At 36.5% G+C, this 14,018-nt stretch overlaps 1 protein-coding gene and 1 non-coding gene across 2 annotated transcripts; both read left to right on the plus strand.

Moving 5' to 3' along the window:
• Positions 1 to 5,657: 5,657 nt before the first annotated feature.
• On the plus strand, positions 5,658 to 5,741 carry Trnal-cag (transfer RNA leucine (anticodon CAG)). The gene has a single exon. It is a non-coding gene; the product is annotated as a tRNA-Leu (tRNA).
• Positions 5,742 to 6,378: 637 nt separating this feature from the next.
• Positions 6,379 to 13,963, plus strand: LOC110383307 (6-phosphogluconolactonase). Its single transcript, XM_049850070.2, has 4 exons — positions 6,379 to 6,568; positions 7,161 to 7,361; positions 7,749 to 8,029; positions 13,552 to 13,963. Exons 1-4 carry the CDS (start codon positions 6,451 to 6,453, stop codon positions 13,654 to 13,656), a joined length of 705 nt encoding a protein of 234 aa, XP_049706027.1. The 5' UTR covers positions 6,379 to 6,450; the 3' UTR covers positions 13,657 to 13,963.
• The last annotated feature ends 55 nt before the right edge of the window (positions 13,964 to 14,018 follow it).

Genomic DNA, 14,018 nt, shown 5'->3' on the forward strand with positions numbered 1-14,018 from the left:
CTTGTTCGTCATGATGTAGTCAATCTCATTTTTAGTCATAGTGTCGGATTCATAGCGTGATTGGACGCTTTTTGAAACTAAAGGATTGTGTTTAAAAAAGTTTTAATCGATCTAAAATTAAACTCCGATTTGAATTAGACGAATTCGATTTGACAATATTAAAAAATATTTACAACAGCCTTTCTGTAGTAAAAGTAACTGTATTAGAAATTTGTAAACGGGATGCCAATTTACTAAAAGCGGATATTGCGCTAAAATGTATGTTGACGAAGTTAGATGGTCAAGCTACTATCTTATACTTAAGCCTAACTCTTGCAAAAGCACTTCGAATAAAGGAGCGACGACTTTTAATATCTGGAGTATTGCAATATTTGCATGACCGACAATACCGTGATCACGTGATCACGGTATTGAAATTTTTAATACCGGTATTGATACCGGAATTGAAAAAATCCGGTATTTGAAAGCCCTAGTATGGACATGCGAGTCAGCTACCTACACCGACCTTACAATATTCGCCTGATATACTTATTCAGGATATTTATAACAATAATTAACTACCTATGTATAATAGTTAATTATACTGTAACTTCATCCAAATAAATAGTTTCAGAGGGATTTACCTGAATGGGTAGTTTTTACTCATAAACACTGTTCACTACATGTATAGGATTCAAAACATACTTTATAGGGAGGAATTGTAATTAATAACAGACAGAAGTTGTCCCTAAAATTTTTCCATAAGATTTTTTCGATAATATAATGATAACGATTTACACAAAACTTCTTGATAGTAATGAAATATGTATAATCTGCAATAACTGAAAATGAATCAATCAAAATCAAAAGTCATTTATTCAAAGTAGGCTGAAAATCAGCACTTTTCGAACCTCAAATTTACAAAAGACAGCCCCCAAAACGCCCGTCCTTCACCACTTCCTATGTGTTTTTGCTGGAAAGAAGAAGTGGTGGAACAAACTCCCCAATTGTAAAATCAGTATCAGTTAGTCATCATTTTTCTTTTGAGGTGGGAAATCATGTGAATCATATGACCCCTCCACCTAAGTTTCTTCCAAGAGCCCTGTATGTACTAGGACCTGCGGTAACATGCACAAACAATCCCGCAACCCCGGCAGAGTTTAGCCATCTTGAGATAGCTAAACTAGTAAATATAACTCAAAAACAGAGCAACCAATCACAACTCCATACAAAAATAGTACAACCGCCATATTAGTCTCACAATTAAATGAACAGCCAGAATCGCTCCAAAAAAGTCTTAATCTATTTACAACGACCTCTCTGGTACTGATAAGGTCAGATGAGCTCTCGTCCGATCTATAGCCTAAATGGCCAACGCTGGTGAGGACAGTCACGATTCACGATTTTAAGATGAAAAGAACAACATATGTGGTTTGAGAAGCATCATTATGTTGAAGATCATCGTCCAAAAAACATTATCCAAAATTTTAAAGATTGTCTGTCTGCCTATCTGTTGCGCTTTTACGCAAAAATCACTGAATCGATTCAAATATTTGATACATAGATAGTCTTTCCGGTCGTGTCGGATTGCCGTCCCATCGGGCTGAGAGTAATAGGGAGTCCACCTGTGTCTGCGCAAATGCTCGTGCACTAAAATACGTCCTGCGCAGCTGGCTAATCTCCTTAAATGGGAATAGCAGCCGTGGCCGAAATCGCCCATGGACGCCATTCCATTACATAAATAGATCCTGAAAAGGACCTAAAAGGATACAGGCTACATTTTCTTCGGGATCATCACCTACGCAGCCTTTTTCAAAATATGTATTCAGCTGAGACTTTATCCGAGTGTGAGAACAAACTACTCGTAAAATAACTATTTAGAGAACTAACTAAACTAGCTAAAAGCGGTTTCTCTGAAACGTCGAAATCATATTCAGTGTGTAAATTATGAAATAAGAAAATATTTTGTGTGGTTGCACACACTTTTAGAATAGTTAGATTAGCATAATGTGCCTAATAAGTTGTCCAAAGCAAAGTTGGTTTTAACCAACAAAATTATTTCCAAAACTGGTAATTTTTCTGTAACATGGACCTTTCTGCAACAGTTTTAGCAATGAATAAATTAAACACAGACCAAACCTCGGCTACCTTGCAATTTTAAGGCCTGACACCCGAAGCTACCTTAAAACCCTGAAGGTCAGGATGCTGCCCCGGGCGCTCGTGATTCCAACGCATATATTACACGTTATGTATCGATATCTCGCAGAAAGTAATGTTAACTGTGTCAAGTGCAACTTGTACATATGTGCTTAAGGCTGAGTACACATGCCACTACATCTGACCTTTTGGTCCTACGAGCATTTTTTTCAACAATTTCGATACGAGAAGCTGCGTTCTGTTGTCCCTTTTAGTTGGCTGATACACTAAACTACACTTTAAACCAAGAAAGGAATGGACTAATCGCCCTCTCCCTTCCTTCTTAAATACAATCACTCCATGCATATCAAAAGAACTTATAGATGAAGAAATATAAAGAAGTCCCATTATAGGTGTGAGTATGGTCAAACACTCGAGATTGCGTACATTGGTGAATTGACATTTACTAATAGCAAATTAAGAATAATTTTAATTATTATTTTATTTAAATAAGTAATATTAATATCTAGTATGTATCGGGTTTACAGGGGCACGCTGACACACGGAGGTCAGACGCTCGGGGCGACGTAAAAAGGCAAACCATTGCCTCATTACTTAAGGCACAGCGTCTTAAAAGTGCCTTTGAAATCCTGTACCCTCAGCCCTGAAGTTGTGGTCGCCTAGTGGGTAAAGAGCCAACCACTCGAGTGTGAGGGCGTGGGTTCGATTCCAGGTCAGGCAAGTACCAATGCAAATTTTCTAAGTTTGTATGTACTTTACTAGGTTTAGTTTTATGTTGCTAGGGATATCTTGGATACCAATGACCGTCTTCGGATGCAGCGTTAAACTGTAGGTCCCGGCTGGCTGTCATTGAACATCCTAGGCAGTTTTTACGGGTATTCAGAGGCCAGTTAGTCTAACACCAGTTTAACTAAGGGGTATCGGGTTGTCCGGGTAACTGGGTTGAAGAGGTCAGTTAGGCAGTCGCTCCTTGTAAAACACTGGTGCTCAGTTGAATCCGGTAAAACTGGAAGCCGACCCCAACATAGTTACGAGAAGGCTCGGGGGATGATGACCCACAGCCCTGAAGTCAGTAATTTGTTCCCTTGGCAGGTTGTTACAAGCCTTCAGAAGGTACAAAGTCTGACGGCTAGAGTACCTACGTATGTAGGTTGTGAAGATCAAATTGGCAGAATCTCCGTTAGTTGCAATTTAGTCTGGAAGTCTAAGAATAAATACCAAAACAACAGTATGGTCTAAAACTAAGGTAATGATCGGGTGCTGCTCGGCTGTTAGAAGCTTCCTGGCACATGTCTTATAAGACCTTCTCATATATTATGAGTTCCACTGCTAGAAACACCCTTCCGTAATATTAGTGGGCCCAAAGGTTACTAAGATTATAATGTCCGTCCCTTTTACAATACTGCATTAGTCTCACCATCCCACTAGCATGCTCGTCACTTCTGCACATTGATAAGTTCCTAGCTACCATCTACTTCCCTAATTTCTATCCATCATCTAACGTTCGTTCCCAGTATACTATCTGCCTGTAGATGTACTTGGCTGATAAAAAGGTGAAGGAAAACATCTTGAGGAAACCTGGACTGTATAGTCTGAAATCGCCAACCCGCATTGAGCAAGCGTGGTGATTAATACTCAATCCTTCTCCGTGCTGAGGAGGCCTGTGCCCAGCAGTGGGACAATAAAAAGGCTGTAACTGTAAGTAATGTCAAATCCCTATCTCTTGATAGACAGAATATTGAAAATTGCTCTAAATGATAGCTGATTGGTTATTTAATAGCCGAGAATTGTTGTAGTAACTTCTACTTAACACAGGTGTATAGAAAAATATCATGATCGCATATATTATAATTGGCATTTATTGCTGTATGTGTTACTTGTATGGTCTAAGTTCTAGGTTGCATTATGATTTCACCTCTACCTTTATTTATTTCAGGTTTGCAAGGTGTAACTAGTGTAACTACCCATTACTTAGGTATGTTGTAAGTACAAACAATTTTCAATCAGTCAGGTAAAAAATCTTCGGCACTTATGTAGTAAAAATAAAAATTATTTAACTTTTCAACACCTTTTAATATTTTTATCGTTACTATTACTGAAACAGGTAGCCAGGGGTACGCAAGTTTGAGGTCTTTTTAGAGCAGTACCTTACCTACGTAGAAGAATACTAATGAGAACTACACTAATCATTGAATAAATGAACCTATACTTTCCTACCTTACCTTTCACTACCCCATCACCCGCGCCGTAAGTAAATATGAAAATTGTATCATAAAGCCCTGTAAGTACCCTTTATTCGACAAAAACATATCGTACAAGAGTAGCGAGGCCGCCCTTATTCCTATTATGTCGGTTACGTCATTCTCGTTTTGACGGTCAACAACCGTGTGTCGCGGTCACCGTGCCCGTTTTCATTGCGTTTCGTCTCACTTTCACTTTTTACCGCGAAACTGCATTGTTAACAGCGCCATCTGTTGTCGAGTAGGAGAATTAAAAATTTAAACTTTTATTGAATTAAATTGTAATGTGAAGCAGCTAATACAACTTCAGTCTTCAAATATGGCTTAATGTGTTCTTCTATCTCAATTATTTTACAACAACAAAAATATCCTTGTATTTATATACACTGATCAGTATTTCTATTCGCCAATAGATGGCACTCATCATTCACTATGTAATAGACAAAACTGCCAAACCCATTGACTACACCCATGGAAAAAATACTGAAAATTATTAGAAAAATAAACAAAAATAAGTAGGACTGACATGCCTAAACGGAAGTTTCGAAATCACGGTATTACATACATACATATGGTCTGTTTTAGAATGCAAATGGGTGTTTCCTACAGCCGCGATGTTGTGTGCCGACGAACACCGGTATCGGCGAAGCGGGGACTGACTCCTTATTGTGTTCGTCTGAGAGTCTACCTCCTTTGCCGAGCCGCTGGTACACGAACGACGCGAGGTGTGGGAAATGCCTTTTGCTTATTTTAGGTCCCAAAATTCATATCAAAGTAATTCTACGGTTGCTCACAAAAAGGACGGATAAGTTTTCACAGTTGACTTATTTATTATTGCAATAGTATTTTTGGATATTTACAGTAAGTCAGTAAGCCAGTAAGCCTGACACCAGTCTAACCAAGGGTAAAAGGGTATTGGGTTGCTCAACTAACTGGGTTGAGGGGGTCAGACAGAGCAGTCGCTCCTTGTAAAGCGCTGGTACTCAGCTACATCCGGTTAGACTGGAACCCGACCCCAACATAGTTTGGGAAAAAGGCTCGGAGGAAGATTTTTGGATACTTACAATTAATCGATTTCGATGGCCGAGGTATCATGATTCTTTTAATTGACATACATAAATAATGTGTTTGTTACCTTATTAAATTAACATGGAATTGTTTTAAGTCCGCCCTTATAAATATTAGGAATAGGGTTTACCAATTCTTTACGCGATATTGTGTTCGATTTGTATTTACGACCCGTAGGTACTTCTGTACTATAATTTTGTATTAGTTTAAACAGTCAGGATGGCCGAGCGGTCTAAGGCGCTGCGTTCAGGTCGCAGTCCACTTCTGTGGGCGTGGGTTCGAATCCCACTTCTGACAAAGACTTTTGCTTCGTTATGCCTGCATTTTACACATAGAAACGCTCAAAAGAAGATTAAATAATAGATGAACATACTGTTCCTAGCTTTGTTAATAGTAGGGAATGTTAGCGTGATTGTCTCTGGTGGGAACTTGGGAAATTGAGACACCGGCAATGTATACAACAAAAGAGTGTCAGCTAGAAAGTCGGATACGAACAAGCATGTTCATTCACATGTATATTATTATTATTTCTGTATGTTTCCATGTGAGTTTTTTTATTATTTTATCATTGAAGACTACGGTTGAAGAGGTGAGATAGTAAAACCTCAGTAATACATAGTATTACATAGTATTACTGAGGTTTTACTATCTCACCTCTTCAACCGTAGTCTTCAGTAATACATAGTATTACTGAGGTTTTACTATCTCACCTCCTCTCCAATTCTCTAAAAACTAAATTATATTATTTATAATAATATAATTTAGTTTTTAAATAGATTTTAGTTCTTAGCTGTCGTATTAGGATAAGAGATCCTGTAAAGATTATTTAAAAGGTGTTTTTAAATAAATAAATAAAATTCTCTGTCTACGATAACAAATTGTCTATGGTTAACCTAAACGAATCTGGCAACTTCAGCTTGACATGAATGACATTCCAAAAATTCTAACCTCGCTTGCTTGCTCGACTATTAGTTGTTGAATTGAAAGTTGTAATACTATTTTTAAAATGTCCACAATAATAGTGAGTGACGAACAAGAACTAGTTAACAAACTAGCTTCTCACATAGAAACGATAGCTAATGATGCTATCGAGAACCGCGGAAAGTTTTTTGTCGGATTTTCTGGTGAGTTTTGAAGGTCATTTTGGTTTTTACATGTTTTGATTTTTATTTATCAAAAACGTAACTTTTATATAAAATACGAATCCTTAAACAGGTACATTGAGGCTTGAACGATCAAACAATAAGATCACTTAAGTTTTTCTTCAAATTTTACTGTAATTATTTAAATGGCGTCTTTAGAAGGACGTGCTAGTTACCTACCGCCCGGCATTTCGAAATCGATTTCATGGAAATGCTTTCGTGATTTTCATCATGGTTTTTATAAATAACTTAGTAATTTTTTAGCCCTTCCTGTGAGTGGTGGTTTTTATACATATTTCATTAGCTCAAGTCCATATTCGCGGTTTCATCAGGCGCCGACCTTGGGGGCGTACTCATGCCAAGTCGTATTGATTACCCGCGTTCTATCATCAATTTTCGATATATTAGTCATAGTATTTCGTATAACTTCTATGCCACACTTGTAGGTTATGTTAGATAGATTACATTTTATCTCATAAAATGAATCATTTGTACACTTTTTGTGTGTCATAAAATAAATTTATTAAGACATAAGTATCACATCACTTTCATGAATGCATTACTTTATTTACAGGAGGTTCTGTATTGAACAACCTCTGCGAGTGTCTGCAGACCGTAGACACGGAATGGTCCAAGTGGGTGGTAGCATTCTGTGACGAGCGCGTGGTGCCAGAGAACAGCGAGGACTCCACCTTCGGCACATACAAGAGGGAGCTCATACCCAAGACCAAGCTGGTGGAAAAGCAGTTCATTAAGATTAAACAGGGAGTGTCAGGTAATTATGCACAAATCAATATTTGAAAGTTTTGAAAAAAAAAACTGGTACCTACTCAGCCACATCCAGTTAGACTCAAAGCCAACCCCAACATAGTTGGGAAAAGGCTCAGCAGGTGACTTCTTGCCCATTTTGCTTGTTGGAAGTTGGCTAGTGAGTTCAGGATAGTCGAAATGGATGAACAAAACACTGCTGTGCAAGGGTTCAAACGAAAAACTTTAGATAAGAGAAGTAAATTGACAAGAACCACATTCAAAATTCTTATTAATGATTTTGACATACAACAACCCACTGACATGTTGTTGCTAACCTATCTCATAAACTAAAATAAATATTATGAATCACAGGAATCCATAAACATACTAATGCAAAATTTATATCCTTTAGCTGAGGAAGCTGCCAAAGATTACACTGAACAGCTGACTAAAGCATTCGGCAGCGAGGACTTTGTGTTTGACCTGCTCCTACTTGGCATGGGCCCAGACGGTCACACCTGCTCGCTGTTCCCTGGCCACCCGCTGCTGAACGAGACCAGCTTGAAAGTGGCTTCCCTCACTGATTCACCCAAGTTCCCACCAGAGAGGATCACACTAACATTCCCCACTATTAACAAAGCTAGGAACTGTATGTTCGCTATCTGTGGTTCTAGCAAGGCTGAGATGATTCAAGTGAGTAATTTTATTTTAGATGAGAGGAATATACGCTTAGTAAGTTCATTATAAATGCTATAAAATGCATAAAACTTCCAAGAAAAACAAAAACGTAAAAAAGTATGTAATGGTTTCTCAGTAAAAGAATAGTATAATGATTGTTATGAAGTATTATTTTAGTAAAAAATAATACAAACGCAATCTGTCCTACACACGGAGGAGAAAAGACTAGCAGAGATGCCCTAAAGCAGGTAGGTCACGCGCCTTCAGGTAGGTCAAATACGTCACGACTACGTCACGGCAGGCGTGGCTGAACACCGCCCATAAACCGTCCTTCACATCAAATTAAATGCTACCAGACATAGAAAATTCACTCACCCAATCTTATAAAAGATCGTATTTAAAATCATAACTCTATGTATTTTTTTGTTTATCTAAGAAAAAACAAAAGGTAAAAAAGTACTTTTGTAAGAAGATTTCTCGATATATGTGAATATGAACTTCTTTGTTGGGGTGGTTGAACAAAGATTTTCCTGTGTAGGTATGTACGAGTATGTATGTAGAAGGAATATTTTGTCAGTTAAAAATTATAGGTAGGTACTGTGTTATTTTAAATATAAGATGTGACGAAAATTGGTGTAGATTTATTTATATTCATCATCAGCAATATTTTACATAGGTATATCTCTCTTCCCATACATACTTTTTGAATGTAGGTACCTTTACTCAGAGCAACATCCGACGCACATAAAGTCTGCTATTTAGTGGATGCGCCGTTATTATATAGTAGTGTAAACTCTTATTTGATAAACACTGTCCCTATAATTTTTATTCCCATTTTTCTTGGTGAATTTCATAATATGGCAACATTGAAAATAACAACAGTCATCATCAGCACGATTCTAGAACAAATAGAACAAATTTTCGGGGTGTACTACGCCGAATCGAATAACATCAATTGATCGACCACTATAAATCGAAATTCTAAATACTCGAACATTCATAATATCGAATGGTTATTAAATCGAACATTCAATACATCGCGCAGTCAATACATCGAGTGTTCAAAATATCGAATGTTTGTTTGATCGAGCGTTAAATGCATTGCATATTCATCCTATCGAAAAATCTGTATTTTGTATGAATACAAGAAAAACTCAAAATTTTATAATAAAACTCATTTTAATATAGTTTTTATTATTATTTAATATTTTTTCAATCGCATTATCATCCCTTTTGCCTCTTCTTTAATAATAATAATAATAAATAATAAATCTTTATTAGGCATTCCAGAGTATACAGTAATAATTTACAATGACAACCGCACTAGGCAAAGCCTGTATCGCGGCTGTCAACAATACGGTTTCCTTAAGGACTAATGAGATCAAAATACAAATACAAGACTAAAAATAATTATAACAAGAAGCCAATGTGTGTGTTTGTGTGTGAGTGTGAGGGTGTGTGTGCGTGAGTGTGTGTGTGAGGGTGTGTGTGTGTGTGAGGGTGTGTGTAATGTGCAAAAAATTTCTTCCTCTTACTGTGTGGGTTTTAGTAGCTGTTCTACTTCGTTATATGATAAATCATTTAAATATTTTGTAACCTTTTTTTGAATTACGCGCGCCGTGTCGTCTTTTAATTTACAGATTTTACAGATTTTGTTGTATAAATAAGGAAATAAAAAATTTGAGAATCTTTGTGCAAAGGAAGTATTAACTGTGGGTACCGGGATTCTAAATATTCTATTTTTCAGCAGTTTGTTGTAAGATTCAGATTTTAATATTTGTTTATGTGTAAGGCAGACAGCAGCTTTTATGTAAAGGCGGCGAATACTTAATAAGTTCGTTTCATTGTATATAAGTGCCGTGGAATACCTTATAGGCTTTTTTAGCATAACCTTTAGCACGGACCGCTGAGCTCTTTCCAATGAGATTAAATGTGACGCAGCAACACCCCCCCAGGTATTGATACAATACGTAACAATCGATTGACAGAGAGCAATATAAATATATTTTGCAAGATCTGGGTTTGCTACGTCTCTTATTTGTTTCATAACATATATCAACTTTCTGACCCTAGCTGATAAAGCTGCTGTGTGATCACTAAATGTAAGTTTTTCGTCAATATTGACGCCTAAATATTTGATGGTATGAGTTCGTTGAATGAAGTTACAGTTACAGGAGTTAACATTAGGTGGATTATTGCAAGTACGCTCATGAATTTTGATATCAGATGTGACCAAGGGAGATGAAATCGCGGTTTTATGAAAACATACGTATTTCGTTTTTGCAGTATTTAACGTCAGTAAATTATCAGAGAGCCACTCAAAGACTTTTGTCATTCCGTATTCCGCGCTTCTAAAACATTCACTCCAATTTGCTTCATGGAATATTATAGCGGTATCATCGGCATAGCAAATAATTTCAGCATTTCGCAATGTTAACGAGGCAAGATTATTTAAATAAATTAAAAATAAAGTAGGACCAAGAACACTGCCCTGCGGAACACCAAAGGACAGTTCTCTGGAGGAACTAACCCATGAATCTATTTTTAAACATTGCTGTCTTCCAGTGAGATAGCTATGGAACCAATCAAGAGCTATACCTCTGACCCCAATGCTTTCCAGTCGTCGCAGTAGAATTGGAATTGACACGGTGTCGAAGGCTTTTGCAAGGTCTAGGAAAACACCAATGCATGCCCTGCCATTGTCTAGATTATGTACAATATTATGGGTGAGTAACTTTACTGCATCCTGGGTTGAGCGTTTTGATCTGAATCCAAATTGATTTGGTGATAAAATATTATTGGATTCAAGATACCTCACTAAACGTTTATTGACCACTCTTTCTAATATTTTTGAAAATACTGGCAACAAAGAAATAGGTCTAAAGTTATTGGGACTATTAGTTTCACCACCTTTATGAATCGGTACAACTGCTGCTGATTTCCAGGCATCTGGGACTGTACCAGTAGTTAAACTATTATTTATAATAGCAGCAAGGGGACTAGTAACGTGATCCTTAATAGCTTTTATGTACTGAACTGATAAGCCATCGAGACCCGGTGCAGTATTAGATTTTAGACTGAGAATGATGCTGTTGATCTCGTCACTGTCAGTTGGTTCAAAAAAGAAAGAAGAAGAAGGAGAATTAGAAGTATCTATTTTATGAGCAAGTTCAATTTGTGTAGTATCTAACTCCAACAGTATTTTATTAGCAAATGATTCACCTACCGAAGCAAAAAAGTCATTACATATATTAACTGATTCATTGGGACAGCTCTTAATGGTTGTTAGTTCAAGGTTATGGGACTTTGTGGTGGCTTTCCGGTGTGTAATGTCGTTGATAGTATTCCAAAGTTCACGAGGATTGTCTTTGTGTTTTTCAAGTAGGTTAGATTGATACTGATTCCTGACTTTCCGTATTAAAGTGATGTAAAAATTCCGATATCTAGTATAAATTATAGATTTAATATCATTTAAGGGATATTTTTTAGTTTCCTGGTGAAGTTTGTCTTTTACTAGAGAACATTTTAGTAAACCTTGTGTCATCCAGGGCTTGAGTATGATCCTTGATCTAGACAGACGCATACGTTGGGAGTTTTTGTCTAATACACCTTTTATAACACCAATAAAAATGTCCACTTGTTCATTAACATTGGAAACATTATTTAAAGATGACCAATCAATATTATTCAGTTCATCTGAAATAGAATTATAATCAATACGTAGTCTATACCTAGGTCGGGGGACCGGTTTAACGATTGATCCAGTCATACCAGTAATAATTAAATTATGATCAGTTATGGATGAAGAACAAATTATAGTTTCCACATCTACTTCACCAGCATAGAAGACGTGATCAATACAAGAACCCCCTCTCGTTGGGAGGTTTACAGCTGGTTTTAGACCCAGTTCAGCAAGCGTACAGAGATAAGTTGAGACATCATTAGAGGCCTGGTTATTAATGTTAATATTTATATCGCCTGTAAAAATGGTGCAAGGTTTAATTTTGAGTGTGGTTATTATTCTTTGTAAAGAGTTAATAAAATTGTCAGTATTCTTAAAAGACGGAGATCTGTACACACCCATGATGTTAATAACCTCTGGAATGCGCAGAAAAATACAGTCAGCATCGTCAATTAAAGGTTCATGGACCAGAGGGGACCAAATATTCAAAACATAGACCACTACCCCACCAGCTTTGTTCACGTGATTAGTTGTATGGAAAGAATTATAGCCCTGGATATGTGGAACTGTTGGAGAATTTTCTAGCCAGCACTCCGTCAGAATTATAGCGTCAAAGTCTACATTAAGTCTGTTTAAAACTAGTAAGAAGGAGTTGAAATTACGATTTAAACTTCGAATATTTAGTGTTAAAGTTTTAAATGTATGATTATGTATGATGTCTTTGTAAAGTAGGTCTTCCCAATCCCGCGTTTGCCTTTTCAATTCATACAAAAATTTAAAATGTACCTTTAAAAGATAAGAATTAAAGATTAAAATGTGATTTATTATAAAATTTTGAGTTTTTCTTGTATTCATAAAAAATACAGATTTTTTTATAGGATGAATATGCGATGCATTTAACGCTCGATCAAACAAACATTCGATATTTTGAACACTCGATGTATTGACTGCGCGATGTATTGAATGTTCGATTTAATGACCATTCGATATTATGAATGTTCGAGTATTTAGAATTTCGATTTATAGTGGTCGATCAAATGACATTCGATTATTTGTTATTCGATTCGGCGTAGTACACCCAATTTTCGTGCTTGTGACGCCATAGTGGCTAGTAGACGAACTAACACAATGATATAAGTTGATACTTAAACTACACCATGGGGGTATTTTAGACCCGTGGTGAATAAAAATGATTTTTAATTGAGTCTCCGTTTAATGATTCCTAGTTGAATTATACCTACCTATTTCATTTCTAAGGGTGTAAAGAAATTGTTGTAGTGCAAGTTCTCTGGCACAAGATAATACTAACATAAGTATTATTTTTCTAACTATTTTATCTCTCTCTTTTTTTTCGTTCATTTCAAATGAATGCTTGTTCAAACTTTCCAATTCAATTACTATTTTTAAAGAATTATTAAGTTTGAGTATTTACTTTACTTTTTAGTATGTCACTAGTGGTTGATGTTAGTTTAGGGTTAGATTTTAATCATCCTATTCCACGCTAGATGGATTTACAAAAAATGGGTGGCTTATCTTCAATGCTGTATTTTTAATAACTTCGTTTTGATATCGTTAAATCATTTATAAAAGTAATGTTTGTAAGCAATAAAACTTGCACGGTTGTATGTCTTTGAATTATGTGTTTTTAATGTTTGTCTACCCCTTCTGATCTGTCCTTTAAGATCAGAAGTGGTCTTCTCCAGTAACGTTCCTCGTCCCCCGCTCACCCGAATTTTGGCGCGCTGCTTTGTTAGGAGATTTTACGTTAGGGGGGCACCTCCGCTAGTGTTTTCTCCTCCGTGGTCCTACAGCAAACAATAATCTTAAAAATAACACATGGTTTCCACTATTACAGCGTATCCTGAAGGATAATGACGACGACGTCCCAGCGCGCCGCGTGAAGCCGCACAGTGGCTCCCTCTACTGGATCCTGGACAAACACTCCGCTAAGAACCTCTAATTCCTACAAACTTAGAGCCGACCATAATATCGACTAATTATATTTTTATGCTAACACTGTAGCATCGGAAGAAAAATATATTTTTTAAAATATAGTCGTTATATTCAATAACAATGCATTTATTACGTAAACAGACAAAATGCGAGAATTTATTTAGTTGGGTTTGGCAGTTTGTCGTGATCAGTCTATGTAAGAACTAGCTTATGATTTGATAAGTGAAATGAAATATAATATTTTGGCAGTATTGCCTCGTTGTTATGTTACATTCCTGTATATTGCGTATAATAAATGTTTGTCTTGGCACTAATATCTAGTTTGATTTACCTGTAGTCTGAAAATGTTTGAACATTTGTGTTTAGTGG

Source organism: Helicoverpa armigera, chromosome 24 (assembly GCF_030705265.1).
Source record: "Helicoverpa armigera isolate CAAS_96S chromosome 24, ASM3070526v1, whole genome shotgun sequence".
Taxonomy (NCBI): domain Eukaryota; kingdom Metazoa; phylum Arthropoda; class Insecta; order Lepidoptera; family Noctuidae; genus Helicoverpa; species Helicoverpa armigera.